Source organism: Neodiprion fabricii, chromosome 3 (genome assembly GCF_021155785.1).
Source record: "Neodiprion fabricii isolate iyNeoFabr1 chromosome 3, iyNeoFabr1.1, whole genome shotgun sequence".
Taxonomy (NCBI): domain Eukaryota; kingdom Metazoa; phylum Arthropoda; class Insecta; order Hymenoptera; family Diprionidae; genus Neodiprion; species Neodiprion fabricii.
Genome location: NC_060241.1, coordinates 4656489 through 4681338, shown reverse-complemented (window position 1 = coordinate 4681338; position 24850 = coordinate 4656489). Strand labels below are relative to the sequence as shown.

The following is a 24850-nucleotide window of genomic DNA, read 5'->3' as shown; positions in this document are numbered from 1 at the left end:
GAATCGAAAAACTCACTCGTAATTTGATCTCGAAAATATCCTTCGTTCGTTTTAACAACGCTAAATTATTAAGACCCACTGTTGCGGCGCTTTTGCGACGGGAAACACAGAGCGGCTGTGTCAGTTTGACCGCCAGCGGCGCCACTCCAGAGAAACCTTAATGCCGAGTATTCTCATATTTTGATTTGCGATCGTCCTTGATGCCGTATGAAAATTGCAGATGCCATCGACACGAAACCGTCTATTCTTCAATTTCTCCGTTCTGACGATTTTTCACCGAGTTACAGCCCTCCAAACTTTTCAATCGACAGAACGGCCGCCATTAAAATTTCCCGAGTGTCGCGCCATCTTGCGTTGGATAAACGCTGCCGAAACTTTTCTTCGCTTCTCGTTTATCTTCCATAATGTATCGAGTGGTTACCTAAAATCGGCCACCCCGTATATCTCGCTCACTACTAATGTAATAAATTATGGCTAATTTGGATCCGGCAGTTCTGTAACCTTCAGCTAACCTTCGGCTGCGGGTTAAATATATTATACCAATTAAGTTTTGACATTATTGCGATTTATTACGTATTACTCCCTTGTTTTTTCGTCTTTTTTTCAGCTTGTCAAAAATTCGGGACACTATTCTGAAATGTAAATTACACGAATTAATACGAGGTATATTTTCAATTAATACTCTATTAAATCAATCACCAGTCCGTGTAAACAGAATTCCAAATTAACTAACGTAGATCGGCTACTGCTAATCAGAGTCACCACGAAACGTTCAGATTTACGGAAAATAATAGCAGTCTGGAGTAATCGGCAATATTATTGCTAAAAAAGCAACGTTCTTCAATCTGTGAATAGCGACATAAGGATATTGGGGATTTGTAAGCCTATTTTTGGAGAGAAGAAAAAAAAAAAAACCCCCCATGCAAAATCGATAACATTCTTGTTGTTCTATTTTTTAATTTAATTTTTCATCCCCGATCGGATCGTCTTTCCAAATTTCTAATCGCTTTATCTCTGTGTTGCAAAAACTCATCGTTACACCTGATTCGCTGGGTGACTGCGTTTTAAAGTCAGTTGCTCACCTTTTGATTTGATTGATCGTGCTTTTAGCTATGCTCCGGGTTGAAATAAAATATTTTCGCGGACTTTCGTTCAAAATGGTGACATCGGTACCGATAAATAATTAGATGCTAGGCACGTCAAGTATATGCCAAGGAATCCTGTCAGAAATAGAATTTACATCTCCTAATTCGCAACGTTATGTAAACTGTAATTGCGGTCGTTCATATTCGGCATTAAGTAAGGCTGTGACAAGTTGACGATTTATATGTCAAGGAATCGTATTATTATTACTTCTCTCTAATTTCATTAGGCATCTCAATTAGCCAGATTCAGTTCAAGTGCTATCTGTGATTCACTTATTATGCAAGGGTTTATTATTCCGTTGAGAAGATTGACTAGGACAGAAAATTCCGTTGGCTAAGAGTTGGCTTCTGGCCACGAGGGGAAACTTTTTGTAATTATTGCCTCGAACCGATGACGAACTACGGAAAATTATATTGCAGTTACTTTATTAAAAAAAAACCGCAGACCGTTGTTGCATGATAATTATACAATGTGTATAATGCAACCTCGCCGTTGATATTTTTCCACAAAATTTCAACACTCGTGAAAAGTTATTTTATTCGTACATACACGCATATTGATTCATAAATCAAACACGATGTGTCGTAATCATGCTATCGAAATTGGAGATTGAATACCGACTTCGTGAATAAACGTTGCAAAAAAATTGATGCGCGTAATCAAAAAAGTTGTGAATATTTCTCATCAAGTCTCGAAATTCAAGTACCGAGTCACATGCATTTATTATCGATGTAACATTTTGGTCTACATGCAAGTTATTGCTCTAAAAATTATTCCCTCACCTTCTCCCTTGCGATTAGTTCGATAACAATAACGAAAAAGCTGTTCGTCTCAAATACAACAATATTCATATTGATTAAATATCGCTAAAATATTTAACAATCAGTGTCAGTTGTGTGTCGGAGCTTTTATTGCACTACGACAACAAATGCGTAAAACGGATAATCGATTTTACGTACATGTCCCGAAAAATAAAATCATTCCCTCACCGTGTTACAATTATTCGAATGAGATTTGTGAACGCAGCCTTAAGTTTTTAAAACCTAGCAACATTCCTAATATGTACGTGTGGCGGTTGATATATATATATATATTTTTTTTTTTAAACACTGAATTTAATATGCGCAAAAAAGCATTTGGTTGAGATTATTTAAAAGTTACATTTTTATTTGTCATTACCTCACTGTACGAATATGGAGGTAAATCAGTATATATATGCTTATGATGTAATTTTTTTTATTTTTTTTATTGCAACTTAAGGAGTAAAATTTATACACAAAATGCTGAAGCAATTTCGGGTAATATGCAAGTGTTTTTCCGTATTAGCTTGTGTTCGAATTCGTCATTCTCTCATTATGTTTAAGAGTGAGAGAAATTTCCAACAGACATACAGCGAAAAAAAAGAAAATAATGGAAAGATAACAGAAGTTTTCTCTCATTTCGTAATTATTTTAAACTTATTTCTTTATATCCAACAATTACTTTCAAACAGACCTTATTTAGTGAAACTTCGGATTTCACCGATAAATAATTTTTCGCTCGGTAAGAAATTTTTTTCATAAAACCCTAAACGAAGTTTCGTAATTTGACGAAAATTATACCTTTGTATAAATTTAACAACCCATAAATTTTCTTCTCAACGCCGTTCCGACCAGGTGCGATAATTCAAATGACTGTCGTGTCTTCGCGTGTGTACCATTATTACATTTTATGTGTGATGCTAGAACAAGCCAAATCACGTCGCTGCGTGTCAATGAATAATACGGTAGTAGTTGGATCGTTTTAGCTACTCATTTGTTATGTAACCCGTACAACGGTAAGTTTTTTATGCTTGGTGCTTCATGTTGCGTAACCGTTTACGGATTAAACCTTTCAGGCTTTAACGTTATCTGCCTTGAGTTGGTCAGTTCCGTTTCTAATTTTACAATCGCCAACAAATCATCTTCGCTTCTTCTGTACCTCTTTCGATACGAGCGTTCCATGCTGGTACGATTTCTTTCATAGCGTAGAAATGCAATTCCGTACTACGGTGGAATAAATCAACGTGCGTGTCTTTCTTCCTGTTCATTGCTTTTTTTTGTTTTCAAATATTTTTTTCATTAATTTTTTTTTATTCTCGTGACGAAGAATCCGGTTTTGGAGATAAAGTATCGCTCCAACTGTGTTTGCCGAGTGGCGAATTCAGTGAAAAAACATGATCAGGCTAATCGTAAGATCAAAAAATGAATCGTTATCTGATACAAAGTTTGGCTAATAATGTACAACCAGTAAAGTTGAAAAAAAGATGACGTCTCGAAAGTTTCACAAATATGCCAAACCTTGCGACTTTCGATTTATCTCCACAGTTTTTTTTTTTTTTTTTTGGCAAGATTTTTCGTCGGTTATTTTTTAATCTTCGTTGAATCCTTCTTTTTTTTTTTGACGTTTTTGCAAAAATTGCTTGTTCCGCGAGTAAAGAAGATAGCTGTTATTTATTCGCAACGCCGAAATTGACGGTTGCAAAATAAGAAATAGTCAAGATTTTAAGAACGATGAGCGAGGAAAATTATGTACAACATAACAGCGCGGTTATTGCGAGGCTCGGTGCAGTCTTTTGACGATGGTTAAGTAACGACTCTTTTGATTGGGTCAAGTGGCGAGAACAATAGCGGATAGAATATATAAAGAGCTTATCAGCCATTACAATTTAATACGCCACATCCGCGTTTATGCCTCTATCTACATACGTATACTGGGAATTTTTGTTGGAAGGACCTGCTCGTAGCCCGCGCGATTCAAATTGCCCAGTTTTGATTGGCTGACATCCTTGCTCGTGGCCTGAAGCTAACCTTTGCTGCCGAGAAAAAAAAAATTCCCTAGAATCGACCGGCTGACTAGTAACAGTCAACCATAACCTCTCGCCTGCCATGCTGGTAACATTTTTACGAAGTTGGCCACGATCGTAAACTAGACGAGTTTGAATTCAGGGTGGCCACTAAATGTCTAACACGAAATTCCCTGATCAGTGCCTTTCAAGAAAAACTCTCGGTGTGTGTATATATTATATACCGTTGTAACGCAACGCGCGGGTTCGTCAATCTTCCGACCGACCTTGAATAATTTTTTCATTGAACTAATTAGGGACAATAACAATATCGGCGTCATAACTATTCGGCATCACCGCGTTTTTAACGTTGTTGTGTTGTTGTTTTTTCACTTTTGAACTTGTTACGTTTTACGCTGCGCGCTTGCGTTGATCGTTACTCAATTTTACAACGCATTAAAATTAATATAATATTATTTATTCATCCACATGCAAAGATCACGGTTAACGTTGTAAAATATTTTATTTCCAAACTGGTGATTGTATTTTCCTTTTTTCTTTATTCATTATTTCTAACATTTCTAGGCGAATTTCAATCCAGTGCATAGCGTCTATAATAGCTATAGAGATCGAGCTTGCGGACAGACGTGATCTCCAGTGCAATCATTAATATGCATTGTTCTGTCTTTTTTTTTCTACGTTTCGTTTTATCAATACTTTGCCGAATAATTATAAAAAATGATTTACGTATCGTCGATTTTCACCAGATACAGCTTAAAAATCGCAACAAATGTAACAAACAGGCGAATAAATAAACTGCAGATAACAGAATTAAGGATCGATTCAAGTAACCAATAACAGTGTCGCAATGTAACCCAAAATAGTTGCGATACGGTAGAAAGTTTGAAAAATTCGTTATACATTCAGGGATGAAAATCTTTGGAAAAAATATTTATAAATCTGTCGGAAAAAAACCCGTAAGATAAAGCCATTTGACTTAACGGTTGAACATCATAAAACGATAAGGGTCACGGGTCAATGTACAAGATGATTATCAGTCCGAGTTGTTCCGCATCCTGCACGACGGCAATTAATGCACTCTCAACAACTGATTAATACGCTGTAGCTGTTTGACGAAGATAAACACGGGGATAAAAATTTGATAGCGTAACGGTGTACACTTGAGAATATAATCAACGATAATTTGACAAATAAATAAATAACGCCAGCTGGACTCAGACACTTCTGTCGGATATGCTGCTTCGGATGCTGTCTCTTCGGTGTGTGGAATTCTGGGCACGTTGCGGTTGCCTCTGGTTCCGTCCGCCACCGGAAACCGGCATCTCGTTGTCGCTGCCAACCCTTCGTAAGGTCGAGTCACCCTCGAGGCTGTATCTCCGACTTGACGTCGTCTGACCCTTCGGACTTCGCGGACCTCGAATGTTCGTGTAAACTATGTAGACAGCAAGGATTCCGATTACGAACATCGCCACTCCGACTCCGCTCACCGTTCCCACCTGCGTGGAAAAATGGGAGGAACGCACTTTAGAAGCCAGCGCAAAAACGCCGATCGCTCGGCTGGAAATCGATCGAAAGTTCTGAAAAAAATCGGGAAGCTCAAAACCGACTACAATTAGTCGTGGTTCAAATTTCGCCAAGATTCGTTTTAATTCCAACGAGTTATCGGTTGATCCGCAATTTTTCTGAGGCGTCAAATTTAAGAGCGTGTAACAGTCCTACCTTTACCGACCGTGCAAATTCATCTATTTTTCTTCCTATATCGACTAAACAAACGAACGGAATTGGTTCAGATTTCGATGGTGAATATCTATTTCGTAGCGGAATTCAGGAAGGTTACTTATATCCCGAAAATTGGTAAAAGAAACGTATGATTATTCCAATATTTCCCGAAATTTCAGGGGCCGAAAAGTGCATAGTTGAGATACTTTGCGCAATTCAGGAAAGAATGAGGAGTAAAATGAGTCACCTTGAGAATGTTCTCATATAATATTCAGGTCGTTAGACGAGAACTGGAAATTACAATAATTTCGTAAATAAAAGATGCTCACACGCCAACCAAGGAACACTGCACATTTTTTTAACGATTTTTGGGGCACGAGTAACTTTCCTGAATCCCGCTACGAAAGAGCGATGCACCGTTAAAATTTTTACTCTTTCCATTAATTTGTTTATTTAATATAGAAAGAAAGAGAGTGAGTTTGCTCGGTCGGTAACGGTAGGTCTGCTGCATGCCCATTTTTTGATCATGATTATTCCCTACTAGCTTGATGGGTTCTGTTAAGGTCGTATTTTTTCAAGACTTGATATTCCGCGCGACGACTTTATACGTAAAGTTCATAGTAGCTTATAAATTATCTCAGTTCTTAGCACCGTTTACCCCCAACTCTATTACAGTCGTAAGATCTGAAGATTTGCGAACCAAGATATTCCACGTGATGAATGTAACCGAGAAGTGACCGCGACACTTGTTTCTCCCACCTTCGCAGTTTTTTTTTTCTTCTTGTCTTTTTGTCAAGTTATTCCTACTCTCACTCTGACAGATGAACGGGAATCCCAAGAGCGAAGCATCGAAGCACCTGTAACTTTCACGGTAATCGCAACAGTCCAAGCTAAGCTAATCATCGATGTTGACCAGAAGGGAAAACTTTGGAGAAGAGAAAGACATTTTCGTTGTTCCTCTTTCTTCGAGCATTGTTTCACGGTTTCTCAATTGGAGCAACGAAGGTCTCGAGGTTAATTGCGACAAGACTCGAGGTTCGAGAATAGACGAACGTGTTTTGGACGTATCTTTACAACTCGAGCAGAACTGCAGGAGAGTTTTAAAGTGGGGAAAAGTACAGGCGCATGAAATTGCGGTCAAGCTCATACTCGTAATTCCGCGGTAAGTAATTGGATGACGTTGCCCAATATTGGCCATACTCGTACATACAGTCAGATTTTCAAGTCAGCTGTCAGAAGAATTGCTCCAGTCACTTGACCCTAAATCGGCCCAGTATCGGGGACGTGAGTTGGATGGAAAAGGTGACAATAACGATCGTTCGCTTTTCTCACCATCGTCCACCACTCCGTGTCGTCCATTTCGGCAACCACGATTTGGGTAGCGTGGTCCTCCTCATCTTCGGTCAGTTTGGCCTCGTGAAGGTTGGACGCGCAGTCGAGGTTCGCGATCTGTTTTTTCTTCGCCTTTTCAGCAATTTTCTCAATCTCATCCGGCGTATCCTGCTCCTCTTCCTCGTCTTCGTCATCTTCCGTTTCCTCATTCGTCCCCTTACCTTTCCGCTTCTCTTCGACCTTTCCTTGGCCTTTTGCCCCGTCTTTAACGCCCCACGATATCCTCGCGACGTTACGCTTGACGTTGATTTTACCCAAGGTCTTCAAACCTCCGTCGCGAATCTTAACCAACAACTTGAAACCCCGAGGTTCCGAAACCGTCTCCGCGTTACGAGATGCCAGAACCTTCGATATCATCTCCATCCAGTCCGCAGAGTTCACCTGGGACTTGCACTTCTTCTTCTTGCTGTAAAAAAGAGAGTTTTCATTATTTGAGCATAGTTCCTGACATCGATTTGCTAAGGTGTTTGTAAATCCTGAAAAAGGCATCCGAGTGCCGTAACAACCGTTTCAAGTGTGACTGATTTGTAACAAGCCTTCTAAGCCAAAGTCATAAGCCTGGCTCTCGTTATTATTCGCAGTCCGGCGTGTTTCGATTCATGGAATCATTTGTTTTCGACTGTGCTCCATTGACGTTATTTCGTTCTTGGAACGCAGTCCGGACCATTCAAAAATATTTGCATCCGAACACTGGAAGCTGTAAAAATAATCCATTGGGTGGTTTCGGAGCCGCGTGACGGTGAGTCAACTTCGCGCAATCATACGAATTGGACATACGAATTTCGATCGAATACGGTAAGGAATTAATATCAGTCAAAACAATGTCTGTCTTTCTAGCTGGTAACCGCACTCACCGACGACTCTTTGTCGATTATACAAACTGTGGCTTAGCACAAACCGCTAACATACCAAATCGAGTCCAAAGCCGTTCCGTAAACGTCGATAGCGTCCTGAAGCCAGCGGACCTCCGTCATGTCATCAGGGTCAAATTTTCCCGTCCCGTCGCCGTTCCACCACTTGGACTTTTCGACCATGGTCTGCAACTCGGTCGTTTCGTTTCTGGATAAGAGAAAATCGGAAAATGAAGAGAGAAAAAACTGCGGTAAAGAGAGTAAGAGCGGAGCGACGAGGAAAAAGGCTGTATTGACTACTGGAATAGTTGAGGAATTGGGTGGGGGGTGAAAACTTGAAATGTCAAACGTTCGAAAATGAAATATCGAAAGATGAATCGTTCCAAGTCTCGATTTTCGAAGGTGTCACTGATCGGAACGACTACTGATCTTTCAGTCCGTTCGAAATATCGATCCTTCCAAGCTTTGACCCCCAGGCCCAGTAATTGAGGAAGTCGGCATGAATATGGTGAGTGCCAAAAAGGTGGTCGCGGAGTCTTTATCCCAAGCATACGAAGCAGCGACTGGATCCGGCTAACCAAGTGAAAAAAGGATCGAGGCTGAGGACCTTGATGCCAGAAGAATATGCATGACACAGAAAACGTTCAGTGGGAAGTTGAGCGAATGTTTTATCATAATACAGTTTTTGTCATGATCCTCGAATGCCGTATTACACCGGCGTTCGTTCCTTCGCTTCGTTATGGTCCGACTCTCTTTATACCCGAAGGTTGCACTTCGATTGCCGACCTCCTCTCTGTAGTGGGCCTGCATTATTATACCTCATTCTTGAAAGTTCATGTCTTTCTAAATAGGCCTATTACTACCGTACAGTGTAATGCCTTGTGTACCCACACAGTTGACGAACATGTGCAACGTGCCTCCCTACACCATCGACGTTGCGTTACAGAGCCGGGACGAAAAACCTTGAAGCGCTGTTTCTCTGCATTATCATACTCGAAACTCGTATGAAGTACCCTACCTAGCTGGGAGTACATTTGCGAGAAAGAATTTTTTTGACAAAACGCACTCGTCGCTCCTTCGAAGAACGAATTCACGGCATCGCGAGGACGTGGATGAAACGTTGTCTGCAGGGCTAGACCTACTCATTGTTATAATTTTATAGTTTAGCTTTCACCCCGATAGGAGAACAAGGTCTTCTTTGTGTATACAAGGTTTCGCTTGTAATTTTTTTTGTTCCTTTTTTTTTTTTATCACACTTTTACTTCCACCTGTACCGAACGATTGCGCAAAAAATGACTGCCGAGTTCACGCGGTTGGTATTTTTTGGCTGCCCGTTTATCTGCTTTCAGGGAAAGAACGTAGTTACTGTAATCACCCCGAAAATTAAAAGTTGGGTTTCGGTGTGCGATCATTTTTTTGTTCGACGATTTTGGTCTCGATCGACGCGGCTTTTCCAAACTTAGAACTGATTAGATTTCGGCGTTGATCGGTTCGGTACTTCTTCAATTATGCAAATCACAAACTTTCCAAAAAATAATATAAAAACGATGATGTATTGAGAATGGATTAATGGATTTGAACGAAAATTGTTACCGCTAAGTTTTTTTAGGTCGCTCATCCCGAATCTAAAGTCGCATTTCCAAAATTTAAATTTGGCGTATTGAATATGTTGAGAAAAAAAAAAAAATTAAGAACATTTGGGTTTTTGTGAAAATTGATACTCGAAGGTTTTTTTTTGAGTGGCTAATCACGAATCTGAGGTCAGATTCACGAAATCCAAAATGTTAAAATTTTCGAATTATAATGAATTCAAGGTCAAACTTTCAAAGTTTGTAATGGTGAATCCATTATAATGGCTTAGAATTAAAAAAAAAAAATTGTCATATTTTCATGTAACATGGTACAAGAGAGCTTTTAAATCGTTTGAAAAAAAAAACATGTCGGCCGATGAAAACTCACGATTCGTACGCATAGTGAAAATCTGGAAAACTGGGAAAATTCAGGGAATTTCGAAAATAAGACTGGAATTTGGAATCCGTTGTAGAAAGAAACTCGTTTTTAGACAAAGTTCTATCGAGCTAAAGAAAAAAAGAAAAACAACCACACTCAAATCTTCGTTTCGTCTCACCACTTCACACGTTCCATGTACACTCTTCATTTTTCAAACTTTCTTACATTTCTTTTCTTACGGAAAATCGCGGGCTGTTGTTTGTAAATTAACAGTCAGATAGTAATACAGGTACTAGGTTAATATCGAAGGTATTAGTATTAATGTGTAAAGAAATCGTCGTCAATCAGCCGCATATTTTTTGAAAGTTTACTGAAAAAGATCCTATTTTCAGTCTGGAATAGATGAAAAAGTCAGAGAATTTTATATTCCAAAAATCGTATGAACCCTGAATATGCATGTCTGTACCATAAATTTAAAACGTGAATTCCTTGAGAAATTCCACACATGCCGACAGTTACTTTGATAATTAATTAAGATCCTCGGGTGAATTCCGTGCTTTTAATAGACACTTCCTTTTCTTCATTATTCTTCTACTCAATCATTCCAGCGTAACGCCGAAGCCAACCGTGATACACAGTGTAATACACTTAAATGATAGGCTTGTAAAGTATGAATCACAGAAACAGAAACTGCTTTCACGCGATCTCAACACCGCAAGATAAGTTACGCGACCCTCTCGATCCTCATGAATTTTTCACTTGATTGCGCATCGATCAATCACAATCCCTTTCACCGTTGCAAGATGTGTAACGATTAGTAACAATTAACACATTCCGTGTCCGATGGCGCGGAATTGTTCGCGTTATTACAAGACAGGTATTAATTGCCTATTATTTTCCAGCCTGTAATTGCGATTTTTAACCTTGCTGGTATATTTTCACCGCGCGTATGTTTTACGTGCACTCAATGATCTCATTGACAAGATAAAATTGTACAAGGCGTGCGTGAATTTGTTTATCTATAATTAAATAAATCTACAACGTTAAGCTGCTGGTTAGAATATATTTGTACTCGTACACGTAAGGTTAATCGTTCTATCGTTTCCGGAATGCGTAAAAGATCAAAGGATATAACAACTAATCTCAAGTGTTTCCTTGTCAGGGTATCATATAACACAAATGAACGTGAAATTTTTTTTTTTTTTTTTTGTCACTCGAGGAAACGAATCTCTGCTGGAAAATAACGTTCAACAGTCTAACTCGAGGCCTGACAGTTTTAAACATGGAATAAAATTAGGCATCCTAATTAACTAAAATTATTTCAAGTCCGTCGATTCGTTCGAATTGTCTGCAACGGATGTTACGGATCGGGTTAACAAAAAAAAAAAGAAAAAAAAGGAAAAAAAAACTTTTCATCAATTTCTCGCGATTTGTAAATGTTTTATCACCTTCCGACGCAGCATCTCGTTGACTGGTTTAGCAACAAATGTAATTACAAGTGATTTCGTACCCTGTCCTGCATACCTAATGATCGGTGATAGAATTTCCTGAACATGGTAATTCCGTGGCATTAGCCCCGCATCGACAAACCGCACGATAAATGTTACTCGATGCGTGACGGCTTGGCAATTTTCTGCTCGTATCGTTACGGTCAATTTATTTTCCCACCTCGGATTATCGCCGTATAAAATTCCCGCAATCGCTCCGGTAATTGTCCCCGCTTATCTGGCCGTGTTTATGTACTCATATTTTTAACCAAGTTGTACGGATAATTGTCACGGACAGATCAATGAATTCGTCGCGTAAGAGTTATTCCGGAATTAAACACCTCACCTGTCGTCCTCCACCAGTATTATCGTGTTAGTCGAATTCACGCGGCTTAAACGATTCTCCAATCTTCCTTCGCTGACAACGATCACCGTAGCGTTTGTCGGACCGGCGAAAAAGTCATCGTCCGGTCTTCCGACGTGGATCACGTTCGTGGTGAAGTCTGAAAATCGGGTTCTAGGATCAATAGATGCATCATAAGTCATTCGATGATATTCACGGCGAATGGGAATGAACGCATCACTCTTCGTTTATTCTCTTTCCAACTTTTATCTCACCTCCGTCCTCGTTGTCGTAAATTATCACGCACAATTCTCTCGATATCGCTTCGGCCGTCAATTTCTTCGCGATATTCCGGGCGTCGTCTTCGCTTTTGTCACCTGACGTGACCAGCGTGAACGATTTCCACTTTAGTCTTTCCACCACCTCTAGGACCCCCTGTAGTTTTTAACAATAATAATAACGTCGCAAGGTTGTAGTTGACCTCGTTCATAATTAATTAGATCAGTTGCGACACTCGGTTCGGTTCCGAAAACTTGTCTTTCACGACTAACGAGTCTTTGACAGAGTTTAGAATTAACCTTTTTGTGCATACATTGTTTCTTACATGCGCATTCGCTTGAAATTTCCTGTAAACGGACTATTGACGTCACTGATTACGAATCTGAACTCGAAATTCGAAAATTCAAAATGGTGGATTCAATATGGAGAACGTAAATTCAAAAAGTTATTTGATTTCGATAAAACTTTGTATGGGACGGTTTCTAAGATCGCTGATTACGAGTGTGAGTTAAAAATTTGAAAATTTTTTTTTTTTGCTTATATATATTCCGGTTTTTCATCGATCCCGTCGTTTTGAATTTCTAAAATTACACAACTTTTTCTTCAGTTTCGAATACAAACAACTCGCGAAATGATATTTATCAGTAAATACAATTGTTAGTTTCGGTCTAGTGCATAAATTATAGTATTTTTATTATCATTTCATTAAACACAAACAACAAGAAAAAGCTGTATAAAAAGAAATTAAGCTTTTGTAAAAATTAGCATACAGATTACCATGTTAGATTAGCAGCAAAAAATGCAAATTTACAAATTTCGACCATTTGATTAAATGTGATAATTTTGCAATAAATAAATAAATAAAAAGTGCGTTTTTTATTAGAATTAGAAATATTTCAGGGACCATTTAGAACCAAAAAAGAGTAGTTTAATAAACAAAAAGTAGCAAAATAAAAAATTAAAGGATTAAATACCGTTCGTTTCTTTCTCATCTACCGAATTACTTCACCGTAATTTTAATACCTGAACGACGTGAGAATTGTTTTCCATTGCCAAATGGTGAAGGAATGCGGAATTCGACGGTCTTCTAACCAAATGCGGGACCCGGAGAACGGAAGTTACCTTCTGAACGGCTTCGGCATACGTCGGATTATCCGGTCCTATGATGCCTGTAATCCATCATTCTATATTTAAATTTACTTATCGCACGACAGTCTGTCATTTACATACAGACGTATATCGCGTATCGTTGCTTTGTAAATTTTATAATACATTAACGCAGAAATTGCTTTCTCTTTCTCCGTTCCGTCGCTCATTTTTCCGCCCACTGTTTTAAATAACGTTGGTTATTTCTCCTCGGGGATTTCCCGGCACCGTACAACAGTTACAAGGTTCTACCCACGTCAGAGGTTCTTTTCCCTTTTCAAAAAAAGTTTGTATCGCAGCGGTTTCGATGCTAAGTAGTTTAATTTATCGAGCATCGCAATTCAGGGCAACGAGGAAAAATTGCGCATGTCGCTGTTACTTGGTAATCTTATTATAGTATATGACTCACGGTTGCGTCTGGTAAGTAAGCTATAGTTATAAAATTGTGGTTTTTTATTCTCAGCTTTGTGACGTGTAACCTATATTATATATATATATAATTATATACATATTCATAAACATATATTCATGAAAAACGGTATTTTGCCCAGCTTCGCGAGCATTCTTGAAGGCCGAAAACCTTACGGGTGATATCTGAAAATTTTGCGATTGAATCAGGTAGGACGGCATTAAAAGGAACAGGACATCCGTTACCAAAATATCGCAGATCGTTAATGAGGAATCTGTAAAAAGTTACGATTATACATCTGAACGATATTTGATACGTTGAAAATATCCATCGACGCTAACCTTCCCTTGCACACTCCAATGCATCGTGCATAACAGACTTGAATCCAATTTTTGTGTACAATTGTGTACGAGAATGCGAATTGCCATAACGATTTACCGGAATTAGCGTGCAATTACAGACCAGAGACGTATAATATACATTTTTTTTTGAGAGAGAGAGAAAGGCTGGCCCTCGTCCTTGGCCAAGTTTTGTCGTTTGTGTCGAATAGTAACAAATAATTCCCTTGCATACACCTGTAATCATTATCCACGATCGTTAAACCGTGTACATTGCATTTCAGTTTCCAAGTCACGAGCGAGAAAAACATTTTTTATTCTCCCGGTGTAAAGAGAAAATTACGGATGCAGGTGTAGACCGTACAGGAAAGTTACGGGACATCCCTTAGATTTCAGAGCCAAGATAGATAAAAAAAGAAATTTCTCGGTTAATTCGATCATTTTTCAATGTACGCACTGAGTAGAGAAAACGTGAAAATTGCTTGTTGTTAATAAGACGGTTTGAATGTTAAAATTACAAGAACGTGTGTTACATTGATTGACAAAAATTTAACCATTAACTCAAACGTAAAGTCGATCTGCTGATATATTGTCTCGTAACATAGCGCATGACTTCTGCAGTCAACACCGGAAAACCAGCAGAAAGAGAATCGTGTATACATACCAAGTTTCATTGTGATTTTCCAATCAGTTTTTATACCCTGCAAAAGCGACACTTTTTTTTTTTTTTATTTTTGCGTAATGGCTATTAGGGAAAATTCATTGCACAGGTTTTAAATTAGCCTTAGATCTAATCACTGTGTCATACGTTCAGCGTCTGTAGGTATGCACTTACTGATTGTGAGATCATTGATTATAGACACGTTTTAACTGACCTAGGTAATGCGGTGGCTGAAGACAGCTGAGATCGGCAGAGACCAGGGCTTTTATAGCGGCTTTCAAAGCTCCACCAACGCTGCCGCAGGTGTCGACAACCGCAAGTTCTGTTGAAAATAACGATAGTAAATTTATTTGGGAATCATTGGTCGAAAATTTTGTGTGTTATTTTGTGTATCGAAACCGTTCAGCGGTGAAATTAAATTTAACTTTTCATCCCTTGCAAATGTCCTGTAAACTTTTTTCGCTATCGGTATTTTAAAAACCCACGAAGATAGCCGTTGATTAATCTACCACCGCGAGAGGCCGGATATCGAACGACGCCATATTGCGTCAGACGGCGCACCACGTGACCCGTATTTAATAATAAACCTCATTGTTTATCCCACTTTTCACTCTGTATCGATTGATTTCGACAAAATAAACGGCTAGCAGGCTGCGCGAGGTTTCCGGTGACTCGAGAATCCGGCAATCGACCTAAAATGACGAGCTCCGACTGCCGATCTACTATCGGCGCCATGTTGGATCCCAGCAACATAACCTACCAAGCTTAAAGCCGCTCGTTTTACTGTTGTACTGTTCCAGGAGGAGTTTCGAAGCTTCATAGAGAAGCACGCCACGGCTTGAAACACGTTTGCAGGCCGCATCCTCGTGGATTCCGGTTAAAAGCGACACCTGAGCCCGGCCGTCGCATTCGGTGCGTGCTCCGCATGTGCAAGCTGCAGCGACAAAGAGGATCACGAGCCATTTGCTAATCTTGAACATTTCGATTGTTGCACCGAACACTCGAATATCCCACCATTCACTGTGTGTTTTTTCTTACTCTTGTCCTCGTCTCTGTAACGGGGGATCGAATTGACACCTCGATTATTTCGTTTACCGCATTAAACCTTCGATAAGTCGCACGTGATTTTTCTTTTTTAATCGTCCGATCAGATATCTTCGAGTTCTTCGGGAACAGCGACCCTCGACGTTTTTTCTTTTTTTTTTTTTTTGTTTTTTCTCTACTTTTTTATACTCGGTTGTTTTCACGAACCACCCAAATGGGACCTTGAGAGGTCCGCGAGATATTAACAACCTTGTTCTTGACTCCCTTAGTTTTATACGGAAGCCTGCCTACCCTCAACACTGTATTCCTAGGGTTTTAGTCAAGGGCAAAAAGGTGTTCTCACCCCGCCGTTGTATCGGTTTACCGTCATATATAGACGAGGATTTTTTTTAAATAAATCAAATAAGGCGGGATGATGATCTTAGCGTTAATCGCCGTGGGTTTGAACAAGGATTTTTTGTAAAAAGTAACTCGATTCGGATAAAAACGTCGTAGAAAATTACGGGTAAATACCTCTGCCGCATCGAATTTGAGCACCGTTTTTCTAATGAGCTTATTGTAACTCCGTTATCGGATCGGCGGAAAGCCTGAAATGTATAATAAGTTTGTATACGTTTCTTGCACAAGTACTTTTACGTAAGTCACAAAGAGACAGCTCGTGAAATCAATGCAGGTAATTAAATAAATCAATGTTATATACTACGCGAAGAAATTAGCACGATTCGAATTCTTGTTTTCTGGTACATATACAGGTGCGTACCTGGAGGGGGGGGGGATCTCCCCAACCACCCAAAGACTCGTACATGTGTAATTACTTTTCTTCGGCATCGAGTCAACGCGTGTCTTCGAATGTCGATTGCTTCGATATTCGCAAGAAGAATTTTTACTCCGCTTTTCCCCCTAGATGGGCTTTTTAAAACTATCTCAATAGTGTAAAATATGGTGACATCAATATTTTTATTATTATTTCGATCGATTTTTCATATAAATAATCGATTAATTGAGTATAAAAAAATATTTCTTGCAATATAACTGCTCCATGAAAACGAGTTTGTAAAATAGATTTGATAAAATAGTTCATCGTTCGTTGTACATTACTCTGAAATACATTCGCGAAATCAATAAAAATCTTGAAGTTTCAACAGTTGTTCAGGGATTCCGAAATCGCAATAATTTACTGTAAATTAGCGATTCTTAGTAATCTCGCAAAGGCTGATTAAACGCTACCCACGACTGGGGTGTGTCACTAAAACCTGATTTTTGGGAAAAACAAACATCCGAGAAACTTTGGACCTTGATCAATTTATATGGTTTTAAAAGCCGATTATTTCGACTTTACCTTTTGCTTCTGTAACGCACAAGCCTTGCTAAAAATTTCTATTTTGTGACTTCAGAATTTTCCTTTCAATCTTAACTATTAAAACAAATCTGTCCAAAGTTCTTGTTAAAATTTAAAAACAAGAACACATTTGTGTTGTATAAATGTCACTTGAATATCAACGGAGGGATTTGGTACAATTTTCTTGGGTCAAGGCTGTTAGTACTAATTTGTGTCAAGTCTTAGTTATTGAAAAAGTACTCAGCAATAATTTTGATGAAGGCAAACCGTGGTTTAAAGTTTAAATACGGCAGTATTTTTTACAGTCATAAATACAGAATTTTTTTCATATTTATAAAATTTATTTGACAATTTTATCCTCCCCCCAAATATGTCCTGGATTCGTGCCTGGATACGCCGTACCTCGGATTACATTTATTAACATTAAATTATTGGTCCGTAAAATATTCTCAATTATTAAGCAAGTTCCTTTTTCTCTCTCTCTCTTCTATTTTCTTGCCACTTTATCTGTAATAAATATTCTGAGACCAGTTTTTTTTATACGATTCCTAGATAATCACGACAAATCACGTAAACTTCAACGCAACGATTGTATGTCATATGATCGATAGTAATTTCATTCATTGCGGGCAATATGAGCAAACAATAATTAATTTCATTTACAATGTGTCAGGTGTCACAAACCTGTAACTGGAATCCTGTTTCACTGACTGGGCACGCATAGTCGGAGTTTAAATACTTGATAATCATTCCGAGAAGTACTCGGCAAATCGAAATCTGCAAATCGGAGTCTGATTATCATGCCTAAACCTAATATTATAATTATTAATTAATTTCCGAAAGCGCGTCAACGAAAGCGGTTATTATTTATTTAAATTTAAATCTCGCGTTGCGGGTCGAATAACGTCTGAAATTGCCGCCAGGGCGGCGCTACCGTTCAACTCTTTACCGCGGTACCGACTTCCAAGTTCAAAGCGCTCGTGTGAAAACTACCGCGGTGTTCCTAGCGACGGTGAATTCAGTGAAAACTGTTTTACCGGCGGTGAATTTGTACCATAAAAAACAGTATTGATCGACGCGTAGTTGCGTGCTATGCTTTAGGATGGCAGTGCGGAAAAAGTGAAGAGTAACCGCTATTTGGAAATATCAATATCTTAGGAGTCAAATCAGTAACCAGATAAACAACGCTGGTTATTCTAACAAAGAAATTGCCCCTCGCGTATCAGAAGAGGCGAATAAAAAGAATCCGTTATTCAAACCCGGAATTTATGTTTCCCTTGTGCTTTTTTCATGCCGAAAATTGAGTTCGGAAAATTATTTTCACCGTCAACCGGATGCCATTGACCAAATGAGAGGGAACACGATATTTTTGTGAAAAACATGCGATATTATTGATTTCCAAAAGTTGGTTTTTCATTTTACGTCTCGTAATTGACGGATTTTACACGCAGCGCATACCCAGGCAGACGAATCATCGATCAAACAATCCCGACGATATGACCAGCCCTACAGGATAGCCGAGAAGTTATCGACAAGCGGGAAAAATGGGTCAGCCATATTGGATTGTTCAAATGCGCGAGGCGGCATTTCACCTCCGAGATAGAACGAGTAAATAAATAAACTGGGTATAAAATAAGAAAAATAAACCGGCGAAAAATTCGATAAAAATACAAAACGTTTATTGGCCGTTTATTTGGAATAAATTTATATGAAATATTATGGAGAAATAAACAGTGAGCTTGACCGATTTGCGATAAAATAGTCCCGGCCAAAAATCGTACACCTTGTCGTCTAAAAATGTTGAAATCGTGATGATACATCACAATATTGGCCACGGGGCATGCTGGAAAAAATGTAGAGAATAAAAAACTGACACGATTCGGTCAATGTTGTAAGCCGTTTAGGGTTGCGGGAAAAAAGTTATGCATCGTCAAAGTTCGGCCCTCGGTTAGCGCTGGCCGCTATGGCGGGCCGCGACTGTACGCTTCGACGCTACAGGAGGCCAGCCGGCTTTAGTCTCTCAGTTAGTAGCAGTACGCACGACGCAACACACGACCATGGCCGATATCTCCAAAGACGAGCTGAGGAAGGAAATCACCGGTAAGTCGTCGTATCTTTGAAATTACCGGGCTAGGTCGAGTGCCGATGTGAAAACCGAGCCGGAAATAAATCGGGAGAGATTTTTTCTCCGTGAATATAATCGCCTCGACGGTGGAAATCGGGCATTTTACTCTTGGCCCGACGGACTTGGCGCGGAGACACGACGGCTATGGCGTACCCAAGCCAGCCATTATTCTATAGCGTAACGTTCCACCAGTGTATCTCGTATCTCGTACATCGCACGGGGAACCTGAACCTGCCGAAATGAAGTAGAATTTTTGCCTTCATTAAACCGTCATCGGCTCGAACACCAGATATCGCCAATTTTCATCGGAAATCGAAATAATAGGTGCGTCCTCCTGCCGTGTGACGCGTTGATTGGCCGCGTTCTGCCCCGCCGAAACTTCCACAAGAGTAGAGAAGGATTGTTGTTTTTTTTTTCTTTTTTTTTCTCATTTTACTTTACCCACCCCGATCCCTACCCCGTGCTTTGTTTTTATTATCGCAATGCAGGCGCTTCTCTCGTCGACGGTGCCGTTTAACCCCCCCTAGTCTCGTTCTTATTCATTCTGAGTTTTTCCAAAACACCAACGAAGCCACCAATGCTGCTTCTTGTTACTCCCGCATCGACGCCGCGTCAACGAATATTCGGCCAATTATATATTCGATCTTGTCAATCCAGCCGACGCTTTTCGGGTCCGCCTATGCATTTGTTCGAAACAGCTTCGTGTGTATTTACTTATCTCATTTCGGGTCGATTGTTGCAGCCATCCTGAAGGATGCCGACCTCACGACAATGTCCGCCAAAAAAGTCAGGCAACAGATCGAGGAGAAACTCGATGTCGACTTAACCGACAGGTAAACACAACAAATAACAACCGCGACTTGATGCACCTGATCATTATTATTTTTAGATATTTCCTATTATTAACCTTTCCTGCATACTTTATAGGATATGTTTCGGTCGTTTGACCGTACATCATTCTGTAATTTTCTTAATTATAGACAATTAAATAAATAAGAGCGTTACTTTTTGAATTGAATAGTTTGTTTTCAAAAATTAGAAAACCGATTACAATTAGCAATTTTAATATTTGACGTTATTTTATATTTTGTTCTTTCGCGTTAACATTATTTTTCCATTTCTCTTTGTCGTTATGTTTCGTTATATTGATAGCGGTCCAAGAATTTTACCTTGAAATACTTTTTTTCAACCAATTCTACGCTTATTAGAAATATGCGATGAAGAGTTTTGCATGTATGGCTAATCGAAATTGCCGTATTTGCAGAAATTCGTTTTGCATTCTGTACACTGGATATAACATTAGCACATATTTAATTGTGCAGATTGAATTTCCGCTTGAATCGACTGTTTTCCGTTTTTATTTACCGTTGCCGAGTAACAGATTGCGAATATGAATTCGTCATCAACATATGTGGGATCTTAACAATAATTTACAATCTATGCCAAAATGTTCAATGTAAATTTTTTCAGGCTTTCTTGTAAACCTGTTTATTTGCTTTTTGACGATAAATTTGTACAAGTTTACGTATTCTAGAATTAGCCTAATAACATTCAAATAGGGATCGATGCACGAGATCGTATATTTGTTGCGAACTGTGTTTAATTTAGACAATCAATAATTTATTTTACTGTAATAAAAATTTTCCTTATCTCCTTTCAACTCTTGTGAGTTGATTAAACTCTATTCAAAACATCAGCCTCTCCAGAGTTGTACCTTTTTTTATTCCAAGGATGCAGTGCACTTACTTGCTCAATCAGCTAATGTTCAAGAGTTGCACGCTGTGTCCAAGAGCAAAGAGAGGGACTCTGCGTGGAGTTAAATTTGCTAAGCTACCACCTCGTTCCCCCTCCAACAATTTATGTAACAACTCCTGTTTTATGCATTTCTTCTCTTCTTAACTTCCTATATTTATACCAAATGATACAAGCTCTATGAATTTCGAAAAACTCAAATAAAAGAGAAAGATGAATAATGGTAACTGTAAATGTGAACGTTCAATTATATTTATAGAAAGAAGGAGGTCGACGATTTGGTGATGGAGTGTCTTCAAGAAAAACAGGACAGTGGAAAAAAAAATAAGAAGGGCAAGGCCGCCAGTGAAGAGTCAGAAGAAGGCGAAGAGGAAGAGGAAGAAGGTTCAGAAGAAGAGGAGGAGGAGGAGGAGAAGAAACCTGCGAAACGTACTCCAGCTAAGAAAACTGTTACCAAACGTAAGAAGGGATCTTCAGATGATGAGGAAAGCGCCAGCGACGACGACGCAAGCGACGAAGAATACAGCCCTAAAAAACCCAAGCCTACCCCCAAGAAAGGTATCAGTAAGTTCCAAGTCAACAAAGTAAAGATATTACCACTTGACTTGTTATTGTCAACTTGATCAGATTCTTATCTATAAGATAATAAGATCTTATTATGCATCTGACCAAGTTGACGATATCGAGTCAAGTGGTAATATCTTTACTTCTTTAGGCAACCAATTGATCCAAACATACCTTTGTAATAAAATCTGACAAGTATATTCTTTCCGATAAAATGAATTTTGCGAACAAGGGTAGCAGAGTCGATCTCAAAACTTGAGTAAAACTTGAACATTACTATTGCTTCTCGAATATTTATCACAGGATAGTGATGAATTACGGTACAGAAGTGCATTAAACAAATTGAAGAATTGGAACAACTTTCCATAGACAGTCTGCTTAGTAAGAATTTTTTGATTTTCAAGTATGATCCCATAATTTTTATTTCCACTTTTTATTCGAGATAGAAATATTGGACAAAAGGTCTGATGTCAGAGATAAGTTGATACATTTTCTCATAGCTAATCGTTCGTTGAAATGTTTCTGGAGCAGGCAAACCAGGCAAGAAGGGAAAGAAGAAGGGATCTGACAGCGACAGTGATGAAGACTGGGGAAAGAGTAAGAAGGCTGCAGGAGGTGCCAAGAAGGGAGCTGGGAAAGGTAAGGGTGGTGGTTACACACGTGCCGTTACACTTTCCCCAGAGTTGGCCTCTGTTGTCGGAGCTGAGCAAATGGCGCGGCACGAGGTGGTGAAGAAAGTATGGAGTATCATAAAAGAGAGAAACCTTTATGTGAGTATTGTCGTTATTTTCATGATCATCTTTTTTTGGTCGCTTATCAGTTTTTGTTAATGGTTTTGTGTATCAGATTAGCTAATTCAATTATGAAATGTTTTTTCTTTTAAGGATCCCAAGAACAAGCAGTTCGCGATCTGTGACGAGGAACTGCTGAAGGTTATCGGGGTTAAGCGCTTTAGGACCTTCGGTATGATGAAGTACCTCAAAAATCACTTCGTAGACTAAGTGCTCCAGCTGTTCAAACTCTGAAGGTTATTAATTCCACATAACAAACACACATGATTATCTCATGTAATTCTTCATCATCCCGGTCATAACTACACGCCCCACACGTGACACCGAACATCGTTTTAAAGTGTCGAAACACCAGACCCTCCTTACCACCATAAACTATTGATTCCGTCAAGAACCCGCAAAGCTTTTCGTGGTAAACTATTTCATCTGCAGTGGTTTATGGGCATTACTCGTGAAAAAAAAAAAAAAAAAACATATATTTAAACAGAGTCAATTTCTCTAATTGAGAACTTCAACTCAAGCAAGAATTTGTATGAATTTTTCACTCAATCATGTTGATATATATTTAATTTTCTATTGAACTTCATTCTCTTGCTGCCACAGAATCACTTATGCAATATTTAGTTATGAATTTTAGAGATTATCTATAACTTTGCTGTGGTTTCTTGTCAAGGGGTACGTGAACGATCGAAAGTATGTCTGCGTTCACTGCAGTAGTCAGTAAGCAGTTTTTACATTGCATCATATTCCGAGTCAAGATCTTTACAAGTATACATTCAATGGTTGCCTTTTTCTTCTTCCGGTAACTCTTATACATGTTCAATTTCATGAATTTTTATTTCATTTTCCCACTCAGTAATATTAACAAGAGAAGAATTATACAATATTATACATTATTTAATACCGTAGAATGGGAAAATATCTAATTTGCGGACTTCGAATCAGGTTTCTTTTCTCTCTTTTTCGGGATATGCTATTATTCACTCACGAGAGCTCTGCATTGAAGAAGCATTAGATGTACAATCATGTAGAAATTGATTAATTGACAAATAGAAAATTTATTCATCTAGGGAAAAGATACCTTTAATCAGTGTGTAAATGTAATTTAGTTGTTGACAATTTGAATTTGATAATACAGTATAAACTGCATTCAAAAAGTGAGAAGAAAAACAATACAAGGAAGTTTTTTATATTTTGACATTGATGAGTCTTCAAGGTAGGATAGGTTGTTCCGAGGAAAATTAATGAAATTGAAAAACTATACAAAAGGGGAAAAAATGAAAATCGACATTCTGTACTTCTTCTGTATAATAGGAATATTATACATTGAAAGAATATTAATTATAACTATATATTAATGTGTAATTACTAATTAATTATTATCGTCGTAATGTAGGTTTTTTGGTGTAAAAAATTGACCTTTAACGTATAAGATTCAATGGAATGCTAAAACTGATGATGATTCATGATTTACATATACGAAAAAACAAGTTTTAAGTCAAAATGTGTGACGCGATAAGAGAAAGAAAAAAAATGTTGCTGCACGGCATTTGAGTAGGAATAAATAAATATATAAAAAGAAAAAAATAGGATTATGAGTTGAAGTATGTACGTTCTAATTATGAAGTCATTCGTATAGTTGCCTGGCTGTACCTCACTAAGTACAGAACCATCCGTGTATTTTGAACATAAATTGTGTAATTTTACGCTGGCCTAAATCATGATACTACCAAAAGCAAGGAGAACAAAATCAGCTTGCTAACTAGGCCGGCAAATAACGAAAGCGCTAATACGGAAAATATAAGATAAGATAAGAATGAGAAGAAAAAAAAACGAAAAAAATGATTTAAAAAAACAAGAAAAAAAATACGAATAATGTTATGGAAGGATAAAAGTAATATTGATTATGTTTTCTAAAGCCATGAACAACCCGCGGTGTACTATAATTGTATTTGAAAACATTGCCCGATTAAAATATTGCTTTCATTTTTTTTTAAATTTGCTCTCTGTCATTTATGCGCCTCTGTTCCATTTATCCCTTTACGAAATACAGTTATTGTTCCTTTTTTGCACTCGACCAATAGTTCGACAATCTTTCAATTGGTTTATTTCGTGGAGAGGTAAAAATGCAGGAGCTGCTTGATAATTGCATCACGACATTGCAGATTTGTTTGATCAATATCAGGTCTCATTATATTGTAGTCGCTGGGTTTCCTCGACGAAGATTATTGTATCTGTTTTTTAAACCTGAACAACTGCAAGTATATAATCAGATCGAGATTTAAATGAATTCGGTGTTTCAAATTAATTAAGTTATCGTACCATTAGATTCATTAGGTTTAATCTATTGTACTTATCTCACAGTGTTCGCAAATTATCCTAATTCTATAATTTTCTTTCATCTCATTCATAACATTACGCTGTGCTTAGAAGTAAATTATTTTTATTCCCAAATGCAATTCGGTGCCGTATTCAAAAGTGTTGCAAGAAAATCCAGACATCAGGAATAAATTGACAAATTTCCCGGGACCATGCACTGATTGAAATATTTCTGAAGGTGCAAAGTAAGGAGCGACTCGTAAGGGTTGGTTTCTGTTGTTGGAACCGAACAAATGTCCAGGCCAGAAGTATTGACAAAGCTACGGAGAATTGTAAAATAGAGAAACCTTCTGTGAGTATTATTGTCATTA

At 38.4% G+C, this 24850-nt stretch overlaps 2 protein-coding genes across 8 annotated transcripts; one reads left to right on the top strand and one right to left on the bottom strand.

The window, feature by feature from the left end:
- Nucleotides 1-4453: 4453 nt before the first annotated feature.
- Nucleotides 4454-15832, bottom strand: LOC124177667. Its single transcript, XM_046560301.1, has 8 exons — nucleotides 15306-15832; nucleotides 14760-14867; nucleotides 13015-13160; nucleotides 11988-12147; nucleotides 11716-11872; nucleotides 7991-8140; nucleotides 7022-7487; nucleotides 4454-5466 (listed from the first exon to the last, which is right to left on the bottom strand). Exons 1-8 carry the CDS (start codon nucleotides 15523-15525, stop codon nucleotides 5185-5187), a joined length of 1689 nt encoding a protein of 562 aa, XP_046416257.1. The 5' UTR covers nucleotides 15526-15832; the 3' UTR covers nucleotides 4454-5184.
- A 3043-nt stretch (nucleotides 15833-18875) lies between these two features.
- LOC124179107 (upstream activation factor subunit spp27) lies at nucleotides 18876-24018 on the top strand. Of its 7 annotated transcripts, none has more exons than XM_046563196.1 (5): nucleotides 18876-19028; nucleotides 19796-19886; nucleotides 21065-21363; nucleotides 21901-22139; nucleotides 22254-24018. In XM_046563196.1, the coding sequence occupies exons 1-5, from the start codon at nucleotides 18986-18988 to the stop codon at nucleotides 22368-22370; spliced, it is 789 nt and encodes a 262-aa protein (XP_046419152.1). In that variant the 5' UTR covers nucleotides 18876-18985; the 3' UTR covers nucleotides 22371-24018. The 7 variants fall into 7 exon arrangements, with proteins under 7 accessions (XP_046419152.1, XP_046419150.1, XP_046419147.1 ...); XM_046563194.1 differs by having other exon boundaries at nucleotides 21898-22139; XM_046563191.1 differs by having other exon boundaries at nucleotides 21065-21369; nucleotides 21898-22139.
- Nucleotides 24019-24850: the final 832 nt, after the last annotated feature.